This window comes from Brassica napus, chromosome C3, assembly GCF_020379485.1.
Source record: "Brassica napus cultivar Da-Ae chromosome C3, Da-Ae, whole genome shotgun sequence".
Lineage (NCBI taxonomy): Eukaryota > Viridiplantae > Streptophyta > Magnoliopsida > Brassicales > Brassicaceae > Brassica > Brassica napus.
This window is the reverse complement of record NC_063446.1, coordinates 18,956,388-18,980,290: the sequence shown is the minus strand read 5'-3', so window position 1 is coordinate 18,980,290 and position 23,903 is coordinate 18,956,388. Positions and strand designations below refer to the sequence as shown.

Below are 23,903 nucleotides of genomic sequence, written 5' to 3'. Positions count from 1 at the left end.
GTTTAGAGTTAAGGGATAAAGTTTTAAAGGTATGGTTTCAAATTTAAAAAAAATAAAAAATAAATATTAAATTTTTTTAAATATAATGGACTATTTTAATCATTTTTTTTAGGTTATTTTGGTGACAAAAACATAAAAAGAGTTATTTTATAGATTATCCATTTAAATATCTATAAAATAGTGATATTTTTTTTAGTTATTAATGGAACATTTTTGGTCATTTTAATTCTTGTGATCTTTTTTGGTAAAAAATCTATTTCAGAATCATTTGAAAAATTTACCCCAAAATATAACTAAATCTTCTCTATTAAAAGAAAAGAACAATTTTTATCGACCTTGAAAAAGTCATACTAGATCCATTTCATTAATTATATAATATGATATAATAATCAATAAAAATATTAATAATAAATCAATTTTAGCTATTAATTTGAATTTTATTTTAGTTATAATAAAATCTATTGAGAAATTCTAACAAAATCCAATAAAAATTCAATTTAACTAATTTCCTAATTAGAAATAAAAATATTAGTATAAATTAATTTTTTCAAACAGAAAAAAAGATCTATACTTTTACAAAAGGTGATTATTCATCATGTGGACACATGCCCCATTAATGTTTATCCTCACACTTGAATACATTTTCTATCTCAGATTAATGTTTGCATCATCATCATCATTTCTAAGGTTTTGTCTTCTTCTAAAAGTAACCGACTCTCTCTTCTTATATAAAAAGAGTTTTAACTAATAAAGTGCTCTCACGTACGCAAACATCACATCGATCAATATCCCTTATATATTAATTGAGGAACATTTGAAAAGATGTAACCTCAATTTTGTATTAATTAAAAGAGGCCCTAATGCATAGGTGGTACTCAATTAGGTAGTCAATTACATTCAATTGAAAAATAAGTAGGTCCACATTCGATTTTTATATGTTGTTAGATACATAAGTTGGTCAAACTATATGATATAATGATATGATATGATATTTTCTTTCCTTAAATAAAACCTACGGAATTACCATAAATGACTAATATATAAATGACAATTAATGAGTTTAATAATAAAGATTTGATAACAATGTATATCTCCTCCGTCATTTTTTGTTTAATTTTATATTATTAAAATAAATTAAACAATCAAATTAGCTATAAAATAAAATTTAGATTTTTTCGTATATGTTATATTTTGAATTTTTAAAAACGACAATAAATGACTAAAACTATTAAAATTATTATGTTAAAAATTAATGATCAATTGGTTTAACATTTTTATTATAAGAAGATACACATGATTTTAAAACCATATGAGTAAAAAATATCATTTAATAATAAAATAAATAAATATATATATATATATATATATATATATATATTAAACACTATATACCATAAGATTACATAAATATTTTAATATTAAAACTTTCAATGAATTTTCAAGAACATTTATAAATTATAAATTTATTAAAGATTTCAGATTGAAAATTTTGTTATCGATGATTTAAATATTTTGTTATAAAACGATATGAACGATCATAGAACTGTATGATTATAAATTCTTATTTAATAAATAACTATACAAAATATACTATTCCTAGAAAAATAGGTTGGTTCATCTTAACTTATATTACACTTTTTATTAAACTAACTATCGAATTGATAAATAACGTACCAAAAAATATTTTGCACTTTCCTTAAATAAAAGCTACGAAATTACCTAATATGATTAACGTATATGTGAAAATTAATTATAATGAATAATAAATATTTGATAACAATTTTTGTATCTTAGTTCTTTTTTTAATTTTATATTATTAAAATATATTTAAAAATCACATTAAATATATAATAAAAACATTTATAATTTTTCTTATATGTTATATTATGAATTTTTCAAAACGTCTATAAATTATTAGAAATTTGAATATCCCCACTCTGAAAATTTTGTGATCAATAGATTATTTTTTTTGTCATAATAAGTTACAAATGATCATAAAATTGTATTAATATGAACTTTTATTTAATATTATAAGAAGATACACATTATTTTAAAACCATATGAGTAAAAAATATCATTTAATAATAAAACATATATATTTATATATATATATATATAGATTATACTATATACCATAAGATTACATAAATATTTTAATATTAAAACTTTCAATGAATTTTCAAAAACATTTATAAATTATAAACTTATTAAAGATTTCACATTGAAATTTTTGTTATCGATTATTTAAATATTCAGTTATAAAATGATATGAATGATCATAGAACTGTATGATTATAAATTCTCATTTAATAAATGACTATATAAAATATACTATTCTTAGAAAAATAGGTTGGTCCATCTTGACTTACATTATATTTTTTATTAAACTAACTATCTAATTGATAAATAATCTACCAAAATTTTTTTTGCACTTTCCTTAATTAGAAGCTACGAAATTACCTAATATGATTAACGTGTATATGAAAATTAATTATTATGAATAATAAATATTTGATAACAATTTTTGTGTCTTAGTTCTTTTTTTTAATTTTATATTATTGAAAGATATTAAAAAATCACATTAAATATATAATAAAAACATTTATATTTTTTCTTATATGTTATATTTGAATTTTTCAAAATGTCTATATATTATTAGAAATTTGAATATTCCCACTCTGAAAATTTTGTGATCAATAGATTATTTTTTTGTTATAATAAGTTACAAATGATCATAAAATATAACGCATATGAATTTTTATTTAATAAATATTCAAACTAAATAATATATATATATAAACACTAATGATTTAAAGCAACAAGATTGGCTGATCAATTTAGTCGTCCAGTTGAAATCTTTCAAAAGTATGTGAAAGACTAAAGTCAAAGTAAATATTGATTTAGAATAGTAGTTATATTTTACTAACCAAATACCGAAAAAAACCGAACCGAACCGAAACTAACCCGATATCCGGGTTGAACACCCGTAATCCAAATGAAGCCAAACTATTGTTTCATTCTCCAAAATATAATAAAAATAATAACTTAATCCCGCGCAAGGCGCGGGTCTTATCCTAGTGTATATATAAATGATAGATATAATCTCAGTTCTAAAATCCTCACATATATAACACGTTATCAGCACGAAACTTTTATACCAGTAAAATTATGACAGCGAGTTATCATGTCAATTTTGACAAAGCTCGAAATAATTATCTTTGATATTAGGGGAAATAATTATATAGGTGCAAAGATGTCCCTAGAAAAAAACAGACTTTTTGAAACTATCGATAATTCAAAAACGGTGTCGGATGAGAAAAAGACAAAAACCATAATATTTTTATAGCACCACATACATGATGGTTTAAAAGATGAATATATTACGAAACATGATCATGCAGATTTTTGGCAATCATTAAAGAGAGGTTTGATCACCATAAATATGTGATCTTACCGAAAGCCAAACACGAGTGGATCCATTTCCAGTTCTGAGAATACAAAATTGTTAGTGAATATAACTCTACGATATTTGGAAGTACATCGAGGATAATGTTATGTGGAAAGAAAATAACTGATTATGATATGATTGAGAAAATTGTTTCCACGTTTCATCCTGAAAACGTAATCCTGCAGCAACAATACCGGACGAATGAATGAATATATGTGTTTGGAAGATAGTGTGTGCGTTGATTAAAGATAATAAATATTTCTACAGTTTCAAAATAAAAGATTATGCTGGAAGCGTAAGTACAATATCTAGTAGTGTAAAGATTATTATGAGCTCTATAAGAGTCAGATTTTCAATGTCAAGGGAGACAAAATTTGAAATAAGTGGTGCATTATACTTCCCCGAGTCTCATAGAAATTTGTTAAGTTTTCAGGATATCCCAAGAATTAGATATCATATTGAGACTATGAGTAAAGATGTTGAATATGTTTGCATTAAGTCTGAAAGGAAACATATATTGTAAAATTAAGAATGATATTCTTTGGTCTATATTGTACAAAAATAAACATGACTAAGTCCTATGCCACAGTAAAGTAAACCTGAAGTTTACTAGTACATTTAAAGTCTAGCATGAGAGGCTAGGACATCCTAGTTCAGTCATGATGAAAAAATTAGTACAACATTCGAATGGTCATCCATTGAAACGAGAGAATTTTGCAAACGGGCGAGTTTTCATGTAATGCATGTTCTCAAAAAAAAATTATAACTCGGCCATCACCATCAAAAGTTGAGAATGAATCACCAATATTTTTAGAAAGAATTCATGGTGATATAAGTGGGACGATCCACCCACCGTGTGGGCTGTTTAAGAATTTCATTGTATTTATTGATGCATCTTGTAGATGGTCAAATGATTGTCTTTTGACGACAAGAAATAAAAAATACGGCTTTCTCAAAGTTCATTACCTAAATAGTAAGCCTAAGAACGTAGTTCTCAGAGTATGCCATTAATAAACTAAGGTTTGATAGTGCTGGTGAGTTTACATTGCAAGTCTTTAATGATTATTGTATGTCAGTGGAGATTGATGTAGAGCATCCAGTTCCTCATGTTCATACACAAAATGGTACGGCCGAGTCACTGATAAAAATGTTGCAGTTGATTGCAAGACCGTTGATATTGGGAACAAAGCTCCCAACTTCAGTATGGGTCATGCTATATTGCATGCGGCTACATTGATTCAGTTAAAATGGAGTGCATATCATAAGTATTTCGTATTACAATTTGCATCTGGACATGAGCCAGATGTATCCCGTATGTGTCTTTGGCAGAGTTATGTTCTGATATCTCCGCCACAAAAAACAAAAATGGTCCCACAAAAGAGATTGAGAATATGTGGGGGTTATACGTCACCAAGTATAATAAAGTAACTTGAACCGGTAACTGGTGATATGTTTACGGCACGGTTTGTCGATTCCCATTTTAGTGAGGATGAATTTCCAGCGTTAGGGGGAGTAGTTATATAAATTCCTAAAGAGGTTACATGGTGTACACCGTTTTTGTTACACCTTCATCTCCTACGAATCAAAGAGAGTTGGAAGTTTAAAAAATTGTATATTTACAAAATTTGGCAAACTAGTTACCAAATGCGTTCACAAATATATGAAGGGTGACGAAATCATATGTGTTGTTACCAGCCAAACAATATTTCGCACCGCTTTTTACTGAAAACCGCAGTTGTATCGTATTGCATTCTAATTCGGCATGAACCGCAGTTGCACCGTCAATCACTTTAATTATGTACTGCTTTTACTATCAATTCCACTATCACCATTCGGAGACTTAGAGTCCGTAGATGTTTCAATTTGCAACATATTTCTCAGTTGGTTCCTAGATATGTTTACTATTATATGGATATATTATGGCTTATGCCCTTAAAATTTATACAATTCTTTATTCTAAGCATATCAAAATGGGGTAAAAGTGTAGGAGAAATATCGATTAAAGAGAATGAATTGTACATCAGAATGGGTTTTAAGATCATGGTGGTTTTAAGTAACATATGGCTTTGTACGCAATCAACAATAAATTCCGGTTTCGAACCAACATGTCTGCACCAAGCCGGATGGTTCTTAATTGCATCCGTACAACATGCAGGTGGAGAGTTTATGATGTGCGTCTAAAGAACTTGAATTTATAGGAAATTTAAACGGTGGAGCTTTCCCGTACTTGTTTGGTAAACGACCGCTTTGGTTACCAGAGACAAGTAACACATGCAGTTATTGTTGAGATGATAAGAACTAGATATGTTGGACCCGACGGAGGCCCGCGACCAAATGAAATAAACCATAATGTCCATATCTCTTATTGGAAAGCTTGGCGAATAAGACAAGTGGCACTTGACTATGCGAAAGGAGCACGAGCTTCGTACAATCTTTAACCTAATTATCTTAACAAGATAGTGAACGCCATCCCATAAGTTGGTGAATTACCATGAAAATTTGGTGGACTTAATTCAAAGACTTGTTACGGAAAATAGGAGCTTTCATCAAAGGATATCAGTACATCTAGAAGGCGGTTGCCATTGACAGCACACATGCGGGAGGTAGTTTTACAGAAGTTAATTTTGCAAAACTATTTTAATGAGTTTTATGAATGTTTTTCCATAAAAACTTTTGAAGTTTAGTTTTATGCAAGTTTATTTCATAAAACTCTTTTATTTCGTAAAAAACCTTCAAAATAACATTTTCCAGATAACTTTTGTTTGGATAGAAACTATGGTCCCGCTATTCGGAGGTTCGAATCCTTCCGTACACGCAAGAAGTAAACCAATTCAGCAGCTTTTTGTTTCTTGTAGACCATTAGAGATAAATGTCAGAAATTTACATTTATTACTTAATTATTTTCATTTAATAATAGTGTCAAGTTTTCAACTTTTTAAATTTTAGATAATTTTAAAGAAATTAATATTAAATAAAAATTATATATTATTTTATTTAAGTTTATGATTATAGTGTTAAATAAACAATGTTTAAGAGATTTTATATGATAATGAACAAACAAATTAGTTATAAAGACAAATCTTTCAGAAGACCCTGAAAAGATTTTTGACCAAACAATACACAAAGAAAAAATGATCAAAAAAGATTTCATTAATAGATATATAAATATAAAATATATATAAATAAGTAATAAAATAAAAAAATATTTATTTTCAGAAAAACTTTATTAAATTTGAAACCTTTTCGATCTTTTACAAAAAAAAATTTTGAAATCTAAAAATTCTTTTTGAAAATATTTCAAAATTATTAAAATATTAGTTATCTATTTAAAAAATCCTAAACCCACCCCAAAACCCCCACCAAAAATCTAAACGAGTATAAATTAGTTAACTTTACGAGTATAAGTACCTTTTATCTCTTTAATGGAACATATTTTGTTATTTTAATATTTGTGTCTTATATTTGTGATAAACACTTAACACTTTTAAAATTATTTTACCTTATTTTCTAGTTAAAATAGTAACTATATTATAGAAATTTGGTTATTAAAAAATTATCAAAATTTATTAAAATATTTTATGTGATTTCCCCTTTTGAATATACATCGGCAGATTAATCAATAGTCAAGTTTAAGTAGTTCAAAGGATGTATAGAGATTTAATTTACACGTAGGTCATCAATTTTGTATTATACAAAAAGACTCAAAAAAATTTATCGACATGAGTGTTTTATATCGAAAAAAGCTGAACTATTTTTTTTTGAAAATCTTATTCAATTTTTAATTAGACTACATATGGTAGAAAGAGTACCATATTGCATCTGAACTTCAAACGGTTAAGTTTTAACCATGTTAATTAATGGTCCCAAATTTTTGGTTGATAGAGATTCAAAGTCAAGTAGTTACCAAAGAATAACGAAATGCTATGGTTTTAAAATATGATTTTTTTAATTGAATTTTGTATTCAGAAGTAACTCGCAAGATTATGCATCCTTTGCTAGTTATAGTGCCACTAGGCGAATCCAGCCTATTCTTGAAATGAACAACTCACACGCTCCCTTTCTAAAACAGATCAATACACCGAAGACTACACATAGATTGGTAATGCCTGGGCTTTGCATCGATACTTTCTACTCGGTTTATACTTGTTACTTAACCCGTATATGGCTTGAAAAATCAAGTATTTGGTTTCGTAAAGTTAATTAATAAGACCATAAATTTTACTATCTGTAAGTACAAGTTAAGTACCAAGTATTTTGACTTTATTAATATTTTCCTCATTTCTTGTTTTGCTACTTGTTATTGGTTCTAAAAATATGTATTACCCATTAAAATACTTATTTTACTACTGACATTGTAATATAAATAAAAAAGAATATTGTTTTTTAGGTATTTGATGTAATACATACTTATTTCAAATGAGTCATATACACATATTAAATCAAATTACTTGAACGTACTAGATAGAATAACATGTATATGAAAAATAACGTATTTTACTCCACGTTTAACCATGCTTATAAGTTTTGGGATATTTAATTTTAAAGTTAATTTAAATAAATAAATATCAAATACTCTTTTTGTTTCAAAATAGTTGATGTTTTGGTTCATTGCACAAGAATTAAGACATACACTTTTATCTAAAAAGTATGATTAAAAATATAAACAAAAACTAGTTCAACCAATCATCAAAAGAACTATAAAACATATTGGTCACACAATTTTCAATGACATTAAAATTAATATAAAAATACCAAAACATCATGTATTTTGAAACATCAAAAATTCTTCAAAACATCAAAAATTCTTCAAAACATCATCTATTTTGGAACGGATGGAGTATTATTAAGTAATTTGCAAGTATTTAAACAAGTACCTAAAATGTGATTTTCCCTTTAATTAACTAAGTACTTATTGGATCAGGTTCAAGTACAAATAAAAACTTCTAATACTTACACAAAACAAGTCAGGTAAGCGGGTAGGGCAAATAAACCAAATGTCCGGTTTGAGTCCACGATGCTGCCCTTTTACATTACAGGGATAATAAATAAGTGTGGGACAAAGATTTTGATAATAGAAATTGAAAATGTTGGCAGGAGACCAGAACCGCGTACGTTACCAAACTGTCCCTACCGATCACCGCCAACTAAGGCATCCAAATTCCAAAATGATCACATGACCATCACGCGATTACACTCGTCGAGGTTGGGAAACCACCGAAAAGACTTTCTCATTATTAATCAACCACTCTTCCTTTTTTGTTGAAATTGTTGCAATTTCTTGGTTCTATCTTTTGGTTTGGCTGCTTACAGTTAATTATGTGTTTATACTACAATTAATAGTATGGTGATAGGCAGAAAAGCAAATGATGGTTATAGTTTCAGTGTTTCACGCAGTATTCAAGATACCGCTAGAGATTAGCTGGATCTTTGTTTGATAATTAACATACACTCTGTATTACTTTTGACCTTGAAATTTTCTTTACCTAATGAAAATAAGTGCTAAAGTACATTTATTGCATGTCTCCACCAGATTAGCCAGTTGATTTTCTTGAACCGGACTTTTAGCTTGATTATTCCAATATCTTGCTGAGTCTTGGTTTTTGAAACAGACTGCTTATTCCAGAATGTGTATTGTTTTCGTTTCTTCTTGAGCAGTGCCGTTTTAACCAATATAATAGTTCTGGCTGAGTGAAACACAAAATATGGACCCTTTTATAAATATTTTTTATATTTTTTTTCATTGCATTTCTTTTAATTTGAACTCTAAGACCTGAAACCAGTGTTTTGAAAACTGGACCGGACCGACCGACTGGACCAGAACGGCCAGTCGGATCGTGACTCGGTCATCTATTCGATTCCGGGTTATACTAAAAACCGGATTTGAGTTAAATGGGCACACCCGGTCAAAACCGGTAAAACTCGCTAAAACCAGTGATCAAGATTGATATTAAAATCCTATTTTTCCAAATTCAAGTATTTTTCTTAAACTGCAAATTTTAAAAATATTTCATAAAAAAATTCATATTGTTTTCTAAGTATCTATCTAAATAAATTATTTTCATTATTTTATATTATTTTTTAAAAAATTATTTTTGTTTTCATATCATTTTTAGATTCTTATATAAAATTTATAAAAATAATTTTATGTTATACATATAATAGTTACTTAATGTAAAATTTAATTAAAATTTAAAATTCAGTTGAACCAGTTGGACCGGTCTGACCATTGATCTAGTTACAATGTCAAATCAACGTCTGGTCCGGTTTTCAAAACACTACCTGAAACAAATAGAAAAAAAACATCTCAAAACTAATGGTGAATGTACAAATTTTTTATTGTTTTGTCATGTAATAAATAAATTAGGTTTACTTAATTATGAATCTTTTTGATAATTTAACAGATTAAAATGAATCTTTAAAACAACAAAAAAAAATTTTGGACCCATGGACCCTTGACAAATGTCCATGTTGCCATGGGTAAGAGCCATGGCTGATTAAATTATTATGTGTTTATACTATCCATTGTTTTTTCAGTTTTTACTTCTTTAGTTACATCCCGAGACTATATTTGTGAAGTGATTTATACAAATGTCGTCACTACAATCATTCTCGCTGAAAAAAAGATGACATAGTTTTAGAAAATATTGACATGGCATCATATTAATTGTGAGATGTAAAATTTCTTTATAAAAATTTAATTTTTTTGCAGGGATTTTAAATATTGTAATAAAAATAACTCATATATCATCATTAATGTCAATTTTCCATATAAATATTTATTTATGGTAAACTATTAAATATATTAATAATTCATATATCACAATTAAAATAATAATATATATGTATATATGTGTCTCACATAAATAAAAATAAACTAAATAAAGTAATACTAATCCAAAAAAAAATTGATACTTAAATATTTAAACATTATTTAAATTTATCCGTTCATCTTCATCATTTAAATTAACAAAAAGATTTTTCAGTTTAACTAAAACAAACAAAGTCTCAAATTTATTAGAATTTATATTTATATGTAAATATATATATATATATACCCTAGACTATATTTGCGAAGTGATTTATACACATGTCGTCACTACAATCATTCTCGCTGAAAAAAGATGACATGGAATTAAAATAGATGACATGGTTTTAGAAAATAGTGACATGACATCATATTAATTGTGAGATGTAAAATTTTCTTATAAAAATTTAAATTTTTTTGCAGGGATTTTAAATATGGTAATAAAAATAACTCATATATCATCATTAATGTCAATTTTCTATATAAATATTTATTTATGGTAAACTATTAAATATATTAATAATTCATATATCACAATTAAAATAATAATATATATGTATATATGTGTCTCACATTAATAAAAATAAACATAATAAAGTAACACTAATCCAAAAAAAATTTGATACTTAAATATTTAAACATTATTTAAATTAATCTGTTCATCTTCATCATTTAAATTAACAAAAAGATTTTCCAGTTTAAGTAAAACAAACAAAGTCTCAAATTTATTAGAATTTATATTTATATGTAAATATATATATATATATATATATTTAAAATTAGATGGGAAGATATATATATATTTATTTAAAATAAATAATCAGTAAACACAATAATATAATTAAAATCTAATTTTATCTTTATTAAAAATTAAATCAAATCAAATTTAAATAATTATACCAAATAAAAAAAAATAAGATTACAAAAATACGTTTATGATTTTTTATAACTATTGAAGTTAACATATAAATTAATAATGTTGATATATAAATCAAAATTTTCTTTTGAAATTAAAAATGTTATTTTAAAATTATTATTTTTGCGCATGGCGCAGGAAAACTTCTAGTTGCTTTCGTTTAATTAGCTAAATGGTTTTTGCTACAATTGTTCCGTTAAGTCAAGGCTAAAATAAGTTAGATTGGAATACGTCTAAAACAATGTTAAACTGATTCAAAAACAAACAATGTTAAACTGATTCAAAGCTCTACAGCCACAAATCATAGCACATCAGAAAATTAAAAACATTACAAGATACACATTTGGCACGATTTCATGTTTCAATATATAAACCTTCTAGGCTTGTACGTCACTTTTGTACTTATATTCTGCCTATCAAGTTTCGAACAGGAATATAACTAACAAAATAGAAGCCTTTTCGATTTTAAATGATTTGCATATAAAAATATGAAAATCATACAACAATAAGAGAACTCAGAATAATATTAAATGAATAAAATAAAAGAATTACACTGGAATAATAATGCTTAATCATTTTCTACTACAAAACCAAAAGATGAAACAGTAAACAATTTTTTCTTCTCAAACCATAGTAGAGCAATCCGACGTTGTAGGATCATACAACGCAGGTAGCAAGAACTTCCTGCCGTTTGCACCATACGCATTAAAACTACCTCCCGTCGTAGTATCCACAAGTAGATTTCCAGCGTAACCAGGATAAGCTCCTTTGCCATAAACACCAGGACACGCGGACGCAGCTTCGAGCGGTGCGTTTTGTGGGCCCTGGTAATAACCATTACCAAACGGGTTCGTTGCGGTTCCAGCTAAAAGACTCGCTAAGTTAATCACCATACCGTCGAGTCCCACATCGTTGTTCGGCGCCACGAGCGGCGGGTTCTGAGGACCGTACACCGGTGCGTGAAATGGCCATGCGCATTGACCCGGGCATTGCGTTTCGGAGTTTCCGACCCAAATATAAGCGAATTTGGATCCACGCTTACCCGTATTACCACGAGCATGTCCGTGTGTCCCGCATCGACTCATACCAAATCCAGTTACCGCCACGTCAGCTGAAGTCAAAACAACGTTAACCGCATCGTACTGATCTCCTTTTGAGGCTAACTTGCGGATGTCTCTGTCTGTTAGAGATTTTCCGAGAGAGTAAGTCTCATCGAGGATTTGTGACTTGAGAGTGAGTGAGAGTGAAGGAGAAGGAGTTTTATCTCCTGCGGCGAGTTCGTAGTATTTCTCAGTGGTCTTCCACCACGTGGCCACAGATGGTTGGTTTGGAGTTTTTGAAGAGGAATGTGAAAGCGAAGTGATGAAATCGGAGATGATTGCTCTTTGAGCTGGTTTGAATTTGCCGTACCAGATTAGGTTAATGGAGATTTTGCCGGAGAGAAGAGCTCCTTTGTGGTATTTCAATGATTGAAACTGGTTTGGTTCATCTTGTGCTAGTTTCCTAGCAGAGATTGAGATTTGGAAGAGAGACGCAAATAAAAAGAGTTTGAAAACTAACGAAGACATTTTGATTTTTTTTCTTGGGAATGGTTCTAGAGAATAACGAGAGTGGGAAGCTTTGCTTTTGAAGTTCAGATTTTGTTTTGTGAGAAACGAGCAGTGTGATGGGGCTATTTATATGCCTCTCCCGATGGATATTTTTCTCTGTATTTTGTAGTTGAATTAAATTAGTTTTTGAATAGAAATAAAAAGTAATGCCATATATATGCTTTAAAATGAAAGAAAGAGAAGTTGCAGAGAAATTGGAAAGAAAGGAAAAAGAGAGTAATGGTCCATCATGCTGTTGCCAGCTTTTTTTTTTTTTTTGAAACACTACTGTTGCCAGCTAAGGAAGGATAGCCCCACACTTACTTTATAGTTACATCCTTGGTTTATGTTAGAATTCAATTTTTTTTTTAACGCTCGATGATTATGTTATTACAACTATGAAAAATATTACAGACGATTCTACAGCCGACAATTCTACTTGCCGTATGAGGATTCACGCCTGACTGCATCACCTGAGCCGTCCTATGGGATCCAAGCTTGACGGCACTCCTTGCGCCATGCTGCAGATCTTTTGTAAGCCTTTTTTCCTTTAATTCGCATAATTCCGTCTTCTCCGAGAATTGAAACCCAAACCTCTTATTGTAGAACCATTAATAAACTTTTGATCAAACCACTGGACCAAGAGACCTTTCACTGAATTCAATTTTTTTAGATTGTGGTAATTTTTTCATTCGTCTTTTTAATTTTGTCAATGTCTTCGTTTACAAGCTTTATGCAAACATGTACACTACTTCCGTTCAGAGCTGTTGTAAGATTTCAATTTTGTAAATAATCTAAATTTCGTTTTGTATTTTCAGGTTAAAGGTTTGCATACAGGTTAAAGGTTTTTAGACAAAATTTTTAGTGTTTAGATCATCTCTAATGGTACACAAAAATTTACTTTATATTTTACTATAAAATAAAGTAACTCTATTATAGAATTGAATTTGCTCTAATGGTTCACTATATAATAGAATTACTCTATAATAGAGTGAAATATAGAGTAATATTATTTTTTTACTCCAAATACAGAGTGAAAAAACAACATTACTCTATATTTTACTCTATAATAAAGTTATTCTATTTTAGTGTGAAATATAAAGAAATTTTTTGTGTCCCATTAGAGATGACCTAAAATTGAAAAACCAAACCTTATATCGTGTAGTCTTTAAGTCTTATATCGTGAAAAATTAAAACATATTTCATGTTAAGATTTTAAAATCCCTTATAAATATACTCCTATTTCAAAAGACATTTAGTAAAACAAGTAATGTATATATTTCAAATATGACTTCATTTGAGTGTTAGTTGATAAATAATCTACAAATTATGTTCTAATTTGGATAAGAGTACTCCAGGATAATCGAATGAGACATAGGATTCTTTTGTAAAGACATCGGTTTCTGTTTTTTAATAAATAAATTAGAAATTCAATCAAGTTGTTTGTAACATTGGTTTCTGTTTTTTATTTAATAAACAAATTAGAAATTTAATCAAGTTGTACAATTAAAAACAAATTAGAGATTTAATCAAGTTTTTTATATCTGTATTAGAACACTGTAAAAATTGATAAAAGAGTGTATTATGTCAGAAATGAGCAATACCTATAATATATACAGCCATGAGTTTACAGAAATTTTAAAAAGAGGCATCAAATTTGACCTTATCGATAAAGTGTGACGGAATATACAGCTTAGTTACAGACATCACCGAATTTAATGACTGAAATACTCTTGCCAGCAAGCAAGCAAGATGTATATGTTAAGACTTAAAGGGCAGTCGCTCAAAAAAAAAAAGGACTTAAAGCGCGTGGTAGTTAAAGAGAAAATGTGAAACGTCCAAGAGACGTTGGGGATTTTTAAAATTTTGGACAGCCTGGAAAAACTTTGCAAATAATTAAATTATCAATAAATCTCGAATTAATAAATATATACAACTAATATAGGAAAGTAGGTTGGAAGAGCTACGGGAAACGGTGTACAGTTGGCGAGAGAAAACCAAATCCCACAAGTAGAGAGAAGCCTTACTGACACAATGTCCGCGCGTGACAACATGCGCGTCCACGTCTTCGAGTTGTGAGTAATTGAAAGAAGGTTAGAGCTCGTGACTGGGAGCTTGACTATGGTTGGCTCTTTTACACATAACTCATATTCACCGTTTTAAGGTTCGTCTTTTTAATTTGTGAAAAAAAAAAACTAATTTTAATACTCCCTTCGTTACGAAAAATAGATTTTTTAGAAAAACAAATTTATTTCACAAAGATAGATATTTTGTGTTTTCTATGAAAAAATTGTAAACTTCAAGAATATTAATTAATTTTATTGAATTAATATTGAGAAAAAGACAAAAATAGCACTAAATCAAGTTTTTGTTCCCAAACTAGCATTCAAGGTCAAAAGTCACAAAAATAGCACTTAATGTTTTATCAAAAGTCACAAACTTAGGGTTTAGAGTTAAAGGGTGGGGTTTAGGATTTAGGGTTTAGGGTTTAGGGTTTAGGGTTTAGGGTTTAGAGTTTAGGATTTAGGGTTTAGGGTTTAGAGTTTAGGGTTTAGAGTTTAGGGTTTAGGGTTTAGAGTTTAAGGTTTAGGGTTTAGGGTTTAGAGTTTAGGGTTTAGAGTTTAGGATTTAGGGTTTAGAGTTTAGGGTTTAGGGTTTAGAGTTGAAAATTGAAGTTTTGGGGATAAGATTTCAAATTTTGAAAAATAAAAAAATTAAAATTTTCAAAGGATAAACTTAGAAATGTGCTATTTTGGTCATTTTAGTTTTTGAGTGCTATTTTTGTGATATAAATTTAGAAAGTTGCTATTTTGGAGATTTGCCCATTAATATTGGTTAAAAGATATTAAAAATTAAAAATTATAGAAAATAATACATTTATTATAATAATTTAATGTGTTTTTTTAATATGTGTAAAAACATTAAAAAATCTATTTTTTTGAAACGGAGGGAGTATAAACTAGGTGTAACTTTTTTTTGGTCACTTGCTCATCTACACTAGATTAAGTAATAGTCAGACGAGCCAATTTTCCGAGGAGCATCTCAATTTGGCTGGATCTGATCTATATGAAAAAAATATAGCTTCTGGTCCTTGTTTCTTTTGCTAATGCTTCTGTCCGACCATTTCTATTTTGAAGAATATGAGACATACTCACATCCTCGAAATCTTCCTGTAATCTCTGGAACACCTCGATCTATGTCACGAATGTTGGCCAATCCGTTGGGTTTGTAGTCATGTCTATTAGGTCCGATCAGCCCGTCTCGAACCGTATCGAAGTTATCCTCATGTGTTTCATACATGAGGTTGTCCAAAGTAAACCTTCCATCTGAGTTGCAAAGCTGAGAGGTTCATGCTGCACGCCCGTAATCCGAAATATTTATGTAATTAAAATAATAATTAATTATAATATAAAGTATAAGAATAATTTGTTAAAAAGGGTATAATTTGTTTTAAACATTATGTTATTTTATTTTGATTTAGTTATTATTTAAATATATTGAATTGCATCCATGTTAAACTATAATATTTTTTGTTTCCATTGTATTATAATTTTCATTTATTATTTTATTTAGATTCAGTCTGGTTGTTCGAAATCTTCAACTTTTTATAAGTCGACATTACATAACCAAACGGTTCTTCTTTTTAGTTAAAGTTCGTCTTTTCACATTACTTAAACATTTTTAGCTTCATTACATAATAAAGGTTTGTATTTTCTTACGAATTTCTTTTCTATGCAACGTATACCTACGTCTCTCCCCCCTCCCCCACAATAATATATACATATTTCATAAAGATTGTAGTATTATTTACAAATAAAATATTAAAATATCATGTAAATTTTTTTTTTGCAAAAGAGGTAATTTCTTAAAATGTCCCGAACAAGTATATCCATATGATACAGATAGGGCAAAAACAAAATTGATATTGGAGCACGTGCCACACCCCCCTCCTTCATATGCGTCCGCCTCTGCTTCAAAAATATACGCAATTCATTTTTCTAATTACTCTACTGAAGATGTTTTCTGAAAGCAAAAGATTTTACCATATTACCTCAGAAATGAACAATATCAATTTATTTGTCTGCCGAGTTATAGTTACATTCAAAAAAATCCGCTATAAAATAATCGATGATGGATGCAAAATTTTAGTGCATGAATTTGGGCTAAATGTGTTTCTAATATATAAAATAGTAGCTAATTCAGGTTTCATATTTTTTTTAATAAGAGAAAAGCAAATCAGAACCACTGAACTTTGCATAAGAAAAGACACGGATTCTCTTTGTTTGGTTTTAGTGAAACCTTGTTGTTATCTATGTTCCACCTTAATTAATAGATAAACCGAAAACTGATATTTAAATCTGTTTCTTTAACAGCTATGTTTATTTTGACTCTAATCTCCAATTGCATGCTAATTGTATTTTTTTCTCTGTTTCATATTAAGGGGGTGTATTGGACTATTGTTTTAAAAGACTTTAGGGTGTTTTAATTTTAGTGGGATTTAGGTGATTTTTGAATTTATTAGGGTGATTTTGATGAAAACTAAAATCTACAAATAAGAATCTATATGTGATTTGTTAAGATATCTTTTATAATTTCAGAGTTGTTTAGGTAATTTGAGCACATAGTTTTCGTCATAGTTTTTGCTTACGGATCTATCTACCTATCATGCTATCACTGATAACGTATATGCATAAAAAATTGAACTTCTGGCCATTGATGTATATTAGAATACAACCAACATTGAAATACAAGTGATACTTGGATCAAACTTCAAACATGATACGTTCATGGCAAGTCAATCAAGGGATTCATGTCATACTCGAGGAGTCATTGCAACACACAAATGACAAAGCATCAGAACTCGCAAAGGTTGGTGATTCAAACATTCTACTACTCGGTAGTCTCACACTTCAATAACACTTTTATTAGAGCCATGTCCTTCTCAGATGGTCTAGCAATGTGGATTTTATGAAAGTTTGATGTTTTAGGAGTAACTTAGATAAATAACAGAAGTAAAAGTTAGATAATTTATCCAAAGCTAATGATGTACTCTGGGAACAATACATGGTTACTCATATTTATCATACACAAAACAGAACACTTGTTCAATATACTTTATGATATTTTTTTTTCTACATTTCACTGCGGCTACTCCATCAACTCTTTTAATTTCAACAAGACACTGTTGAAAACATGTACTCAGCAATTAGAGTTTGGATAACCTCGTGCTTACCAGACAAGATGAAACTATCATTTTAAAAACGAAAAACAAATGGAAAGTGTGACAGCAGAAAGTGTGATGACTGCTTAACCTCACCTTCTACATCTTATTGAAGCATGGATTCTCCTCTAAGATATGAACGTTGATCCACTTCTAAGCCTAGGATTTTTGGGTCTGTAAATTTCTGTAGGAATCGTTCGATTGGGTTATATGCAACCAAGCTCGTGTCGTCACAAATTTCTAGGACTGCAAGGTACTGGTTCTTCTTTTTTTTGAGTGGATTCTGCAGACCATGATCATCAACAGAATACGAAGAACGAGGGCTAAGGTATTTATCAATCCCACCTCAGTATCCCTCCAAGTCTTGGTAATACTCTTTGTCAGGTCTCTTATAACGAGGGAAGAGCTCATATAATGTAGGGTTGTTGCGTCTGAAGAAGAAGTTGGATTCAAAACTGAGCATTCTGCACCAATTTCGTCATGATCCAGATTAGAGGTATCAAAAGCACCATACTTGACTGTAATCATCGTCTTTAAGATCGTCCCCTTCCACTCTCGACGGCTTTGACTCCAGCCTCCTGCTCCAGTATTTTTCTGTAATGGTTTATTCATTTTTTTTTTCAAAATTGTTCAAATAACACCTATAGGGATGTTATTTTACGGGATCTAATTTTAACTAAAAATGAAGGCAAAGTCTACTAAATATCACAACTTTTTTTCTTAAATATTACTTACACTTGAATAACACTTGATTTGATTTACTTTTTATAAATTTTATAAATTGTTAATTGAATAACAAGATATTACGAGTGATTTTCAATAACTTTGCACAATTCTCATGTTGAATAACACTTGATTTGGAAAGAGTTTTTAAAATCATTGGTTGAATAACAATAGATTTTAACAAAATCTCAAACTCTCTTAAAATTATTGTTTCAATACATCCCCCTAAGTGTCATTTTAGATTTGTACACACAAATTTAAAAAATATTTAATTTCGCATATTTTCTATATAAAAATATCACTACCCATACATCTAACCATATTTCAACTATTAAAAAAATAAACTAGAAAATAAAGTTAATAAATTATGCATTGAAATTCTAAAAGACACTTATTTTGCAACGAAAAATTTCTCTACAACGCACTTAATATGAAACGGAGGGAGTATATTATAATCAAATTTTGCTAATTGTTATAAAATAAAAATATTAAGTTATTTTAAAAATTTAAAAACTTAATACCCCTAAAATTTCCTTGTGAATTATTTTTGAAGTTTTGTTGAAGTATTGGTCTGATATAAAGAACAACCAGTTGGCAATGCATGGAATATTAAAGAATGTTTGTATATTTAAATGGAAATACAGTGGAGGAGGAGCTATGCAATACTGAGACATCCCAGAGTAAATGCTTTCTATGGAATAGCAGATTGGGGGACATGAGTTACATGAATATGAAAGTCCTGGTTAGAGACGGCATTCTCAAGAAGAAATATATTATTAAGGATGAGTTATGTGAGCATTACATTGTGGGTAAAGCCAAGAGAGAGTTTTGAGACTAGAAAACATGATACTCTTCACGTTTTGGATTATATCCATGCGGATTTATTGGGGCTCGCCGAATGTATGTCCATCACTATCTGGAACTCAATACTTCTTGTCCATCATAGATGATCACTCGAGGAGGGTTTGAATTTGTTAGACTTTGTCAATGTTTTGTGATTGAAAAAGACTGATGGAAAATCAGATTGACGGAAGAGGGAAAGTGCTTGAGATCTGATAATGACTTGGAGTTTTGCAGCAATGCACTCTATGACTTTTGCAGAAAGCATGACATTACTCGTCACATGACCTGCACCTACACACCACAAAAAATTGGGGGGGGGGGGGGGGGGGGGGGGTGGCAGAGAGGATGAATGAAACCATCATAGAAAAGGTTTGAATGAGTATGGACTTGGTGAAAATTTTTGGGCAGATGCAGCTGCAACTTCTGTATACGTGATCAACATGTCTTCAGCTTCTACCATAGGTTTCAAGACACCTGAGGAGGTATGGTTGGACAAGAAGCATGGTTATAAGCAAGAAGTTTGGCTCTGGTGCGTTTGTATTTGCAGATCAAGGAAAGCTGAAGCCAAGGGCTGTCAATGGGATCTTTGTTGGTTATCCTATAGGTACCAAAAGGTATAAGATCTGGTTGCTAGACAGTGAAAAGTGTGTGGTTAGTAGAAATGTAAAGTTTCATTAGCATCATGTATACAAAGACATTACAGGCTCGAGTACAGTAAGTGATAAACTTGACACAGAAGAAAAGCTTACCGAGTTACTTGTATGTGTTCAAGAATCCAAAGAAACTCTAGTGGAGGAGGATCTCCTCATACAGAAACATAGAGGCATAAGGATTCAAAGACTGAGGATGCTACAGAAGAAACTCAAGGTGTCAGTGCTATGAGAACGAGTCTATCAAATTATCAGCTCACAAGAAACAAGAGCAAAATGATCATTGTTCCTCCGGTCAGATTTGATGATTATGATTGTTTAGAAGAAAAAGTAGCATTTGCGATGTTTGTCTCTGGGACTATGAGTACTGAAGTGCCTTTGTGACTATAGTGAGGCTACTGAAACTGATGAGTGGGACTGATGGAATGCTGCAACAGATGAAGAGATGGATTCGTTGCAGAAGAATCACACCTGGATTCTGGTTGATAAGCCTAAGGATAGAAAGATCATAAGTTGCAGATGGTTATTCAAAATAAAATCAGGAGTGACTGATCAAGAGCCACACAGATTTTGACTCTTGTGGAGTGGGCTATTTGAAGCTAATTCTCTACATATATGCAAAATTTTGGGTAATCGTTGTTTAAGATTCGTAGTACCTAAACTAATAGTAAGTTCTAAACATGTTTTTCATAAACATTTTCTGTTCTAAAAGTTAAGTATGAAACTAAAAAAAGTTCGGAGTAGTTTTCTCAAATTTTAAAGACATTTTTGTATATATTTGTTAAGAAATTGTTTTTTACCGTGGTGATGATAATTGATATTTAATAACAAAAATAACAAATATAGTACACACCAATATATTATAAATAATAATATCGAGCAAGACATATGAAAACAAATGTTATTGAACTATACAATATAAAATAGCAAATTTTAAACAATACTTTAATCTTATTGAATTTATAAAATATAAAATAAATTATAAAACAATGAAATTCAACTATTATTAAACAAATCTTAAAACAATATATAAGTAATTATATAATTTTTAAAAATCAATATTTAATATTTTTGAGTAAACCTACACAATTATTATATTTAATTATTTCATATAAACAATATGTCAATGGGTATAGAAACGAAAGAATATACTGGCGGACGGATGCGGGCTAAACTCTGTTTTAGTTGATGGATTTGTTCGAACTATTTTTACTAAAGACAAAACTGAGTGTAATATATCCAATTTTAGCTGAAGAGTTTTTTTTTTTTTTTTTTTTTTTTACTAAAATGTCGTAGTTGCTGTTGCTTTTGCTTTTCTTTCTAAAGAAAAGTACGTGGTTGCAAACTAATGTCATATTTAGCACCTTGAGGTGAAATAGTTTTAACTTCTGTATGTTTGCAATCATTACCATTGTGAGGGTAAATTAATATTTCAAAGAGTGTGTGAAAAGGGACGTAAGAAGTAACGAATCTGCGAATTTGAAAGAACCATATTTCCCCAAATAGTTTAGACATGTAGGAAAGGAGTTGACCTTGCTGTGATGCATGACCATATTGTAAGCAATCTTATTCATATCTATGACTGTTCTTCTGTCTACATGGCCAGTCTATTATTGCATCTTTTTCAAGAACGCATGCAAAACCAATATTACAAACTTCGAGATTCACTTGGAGATGTCCATAATCTCGTAATGAAACACCGAAACATAGCAAAACCAGAAACTACAGGATACCATTCTGTCTCACTTTGAGATTTTTGCCGCTAGTTCTCTAACAAGCTTAGCGGCGACCATGGCCGTCATGCCGTCGACAGTATCACGCTGGGGGTTGAACTCGACAACATCAGCCCCGACCACATCTCCTTGAAGATTATGTAAGATGTTAAGAACATCTCGGAAGGAGAGACCTCCTGGTTCGATGTGTGACACTCCAGGAGCAAACGCCGGATCAAGACAGTCAACATCGATGGAGATGTACACACCCTTCACTCCTTCCCCTAGTTTCTGTACAAACCACATTACAACCAAACCGAAAGCTAACTAAAAACCACAGTTTAACACCTCTTGTCTTAAAAATCAGGGGACAGAAAGAGATACCAGATTTTCCAAAACTTCACGATCTCTCGAGAAAGTTCGCATCTCGTACTGTTCTACTCCAAATCTCTTGCCCTGTTCTCGTCCTTCCTTGTTTATCGATCTGATCCCAACCTATACAGTAAAGAGTGGGCTCCCCTTAGTATTATCTTTCCTAGAGATTGTCATGTACATAGAACACCTACCTGCAAAAGCCGCCGAGCATGGCCACCTTCCATGATACGAGCAAAGGAAGAGGCATGAGAGTACTTGTTGCCTTCGAAACAGTCGTATATATCAGGATGTGCATCAAGATGAAGAACGTCCACAGGTCCTCCAAGCTTCTCAGAAACCGCTCTAATAACTGGATAAGATATCGAATGGTCTCCACCTAAGACCAACGGACGCAATGGTTCCTTACACAGCAAACAAGGATCTCAATTACTTTTGTACATTTTTTTTTTAACACTTGTTAATTATCCTATTACAAAAACTATGAAAAATATTAGACGATTGTATAAGGTCGACAATGACTTTGACAATCAAATCAGACTAGTGGTTAAATAGCTTACCTCTTCCATTACAACCTTTACAGATTCGCTTATTACATTCATTAGTCTATCATCATCAACTCCACAATCTCTGATCTCTTGTACCGGAACATCCCCAACATCAGTTAGAACACGTGGATCCTTTAGCTCCTTCCCTGAAATATATATTCCACAGTTTAAATCAGATAATACCTAAAATCTTAAACAAATCAGCGAATATATTTTTGATACCTTCTTCAGTGGAGGAGTTGGTGCTACCACACCAAATAGCTTCTCTAATTCTTGGAGGAGCAAAGGCAGGACCTTGAAGGAAAGAAGAGTTGTGACCTAGTGGGACACCGAGAAGAGATGTTGAAGCTTTAGCTCCTCCTAAGAGACGCACCAACTCTCCCTACACAATAAGTATATATATATATATATATATATGATTATGTTTTTGTCGTACAAACAAGACAAAATGAAAGACTGTAATACTTTGAGTTTTGCCCTTTCGCGAATGAGAGTTAACGAAGCATCGACGACACGATTCTGCCCTTTCTCGATCGAAGAAGCAGACACGGTCGTGAACGACGCCGTACTGAATCGCTGTAAGTGGCGAATCCCTCTCTGCCCAATCTTCAACATATCTGGAATTTTTGTTTAGATCGGATTGTAATAATTTCTCGAATAGGTGATGAAGTCGAAAATAGATTTGATGAAATTCTTCTTGTTTTTATCGCTAGAGATAAAGAGAGAAAGACGAGTTAGTGATGACTATGGAACCAATGACCAGTCATTCTGGTTTTTATTTCTTCTCTTTTGTTTTTCTTTTCTGTTTCTGTCCAAATTTCTTTTCTTGAATTGTGATCAAATGTCACAAAGGTATGACCATAAAAAAACTATATATCATTTACATAACCATATGATGTATAGTTAGAAATTTTGAAAATGTATAAATTCTAGTAATATATCCTTAAAATCATGATGTACTTTTTTAGAATATTCATTCATTATATAAAGGGAATTGTATTAATACCTAAAGTACTTTAAAATCATTGATGCTTTAGCCACGTCTAACTTCTTTATAAAATATCAAATCTTTTTTG

The 23,903-nt window shown here is 30.2% G+C and overlaps 2 protein-coding genes across 2 annotated transcripts; both read right to left on the bottom strand.

Annotated features, from left to right (window-relative positions):
- Positions 1–11,675: 11,675 nt before the first annotated feature.
- LOC106415949 (protein EXORDIUM-like) lies at positions 11,676–12,906 on the bottom strand. Its single transcript, XM_013856760.3, has one exon. It carries the CDS (start codon positions 12,735–12,737, stop codon positions 11,793–11,795), a length of 945 nt encoding a protein of 314 aa, XP_013712214.1. The 5' UTR covers positions 12,738–12,906; the 3' UTR covers positions 11,676–11,792.
- Positions 12,907–21,747: 8,841 nt separating this feature from the next.
- LOC106415982 (arginase 1, mitochondrial-like) lies at positions 21,748–23,661 on the bottom strand. Its single transcript, XM_013856801.3, has 6 exons — positions 23,293–23,661; positions 23,050–23,209; positions 22,840–22,973; positions 22,474–22,683; positions 22,292–22,402; positions 21,748–22,198 (listed from the first exon to the last, which is right to left on the bottom strand). Exons 1-6 carry the CDS (start codon positions 23,440–23,442, stop codon positions 21,938–21,940), a joined length of 1,026 nt encoding a protein of 341 aa, XP_013712255.1. The 5' UTR covers positions 23,443–23,661; the 3' UTR covers positions 21,748–21,937.
- Between the last annotated feature and the right edge of the window lie 242 nt (positions 23,662–23,903).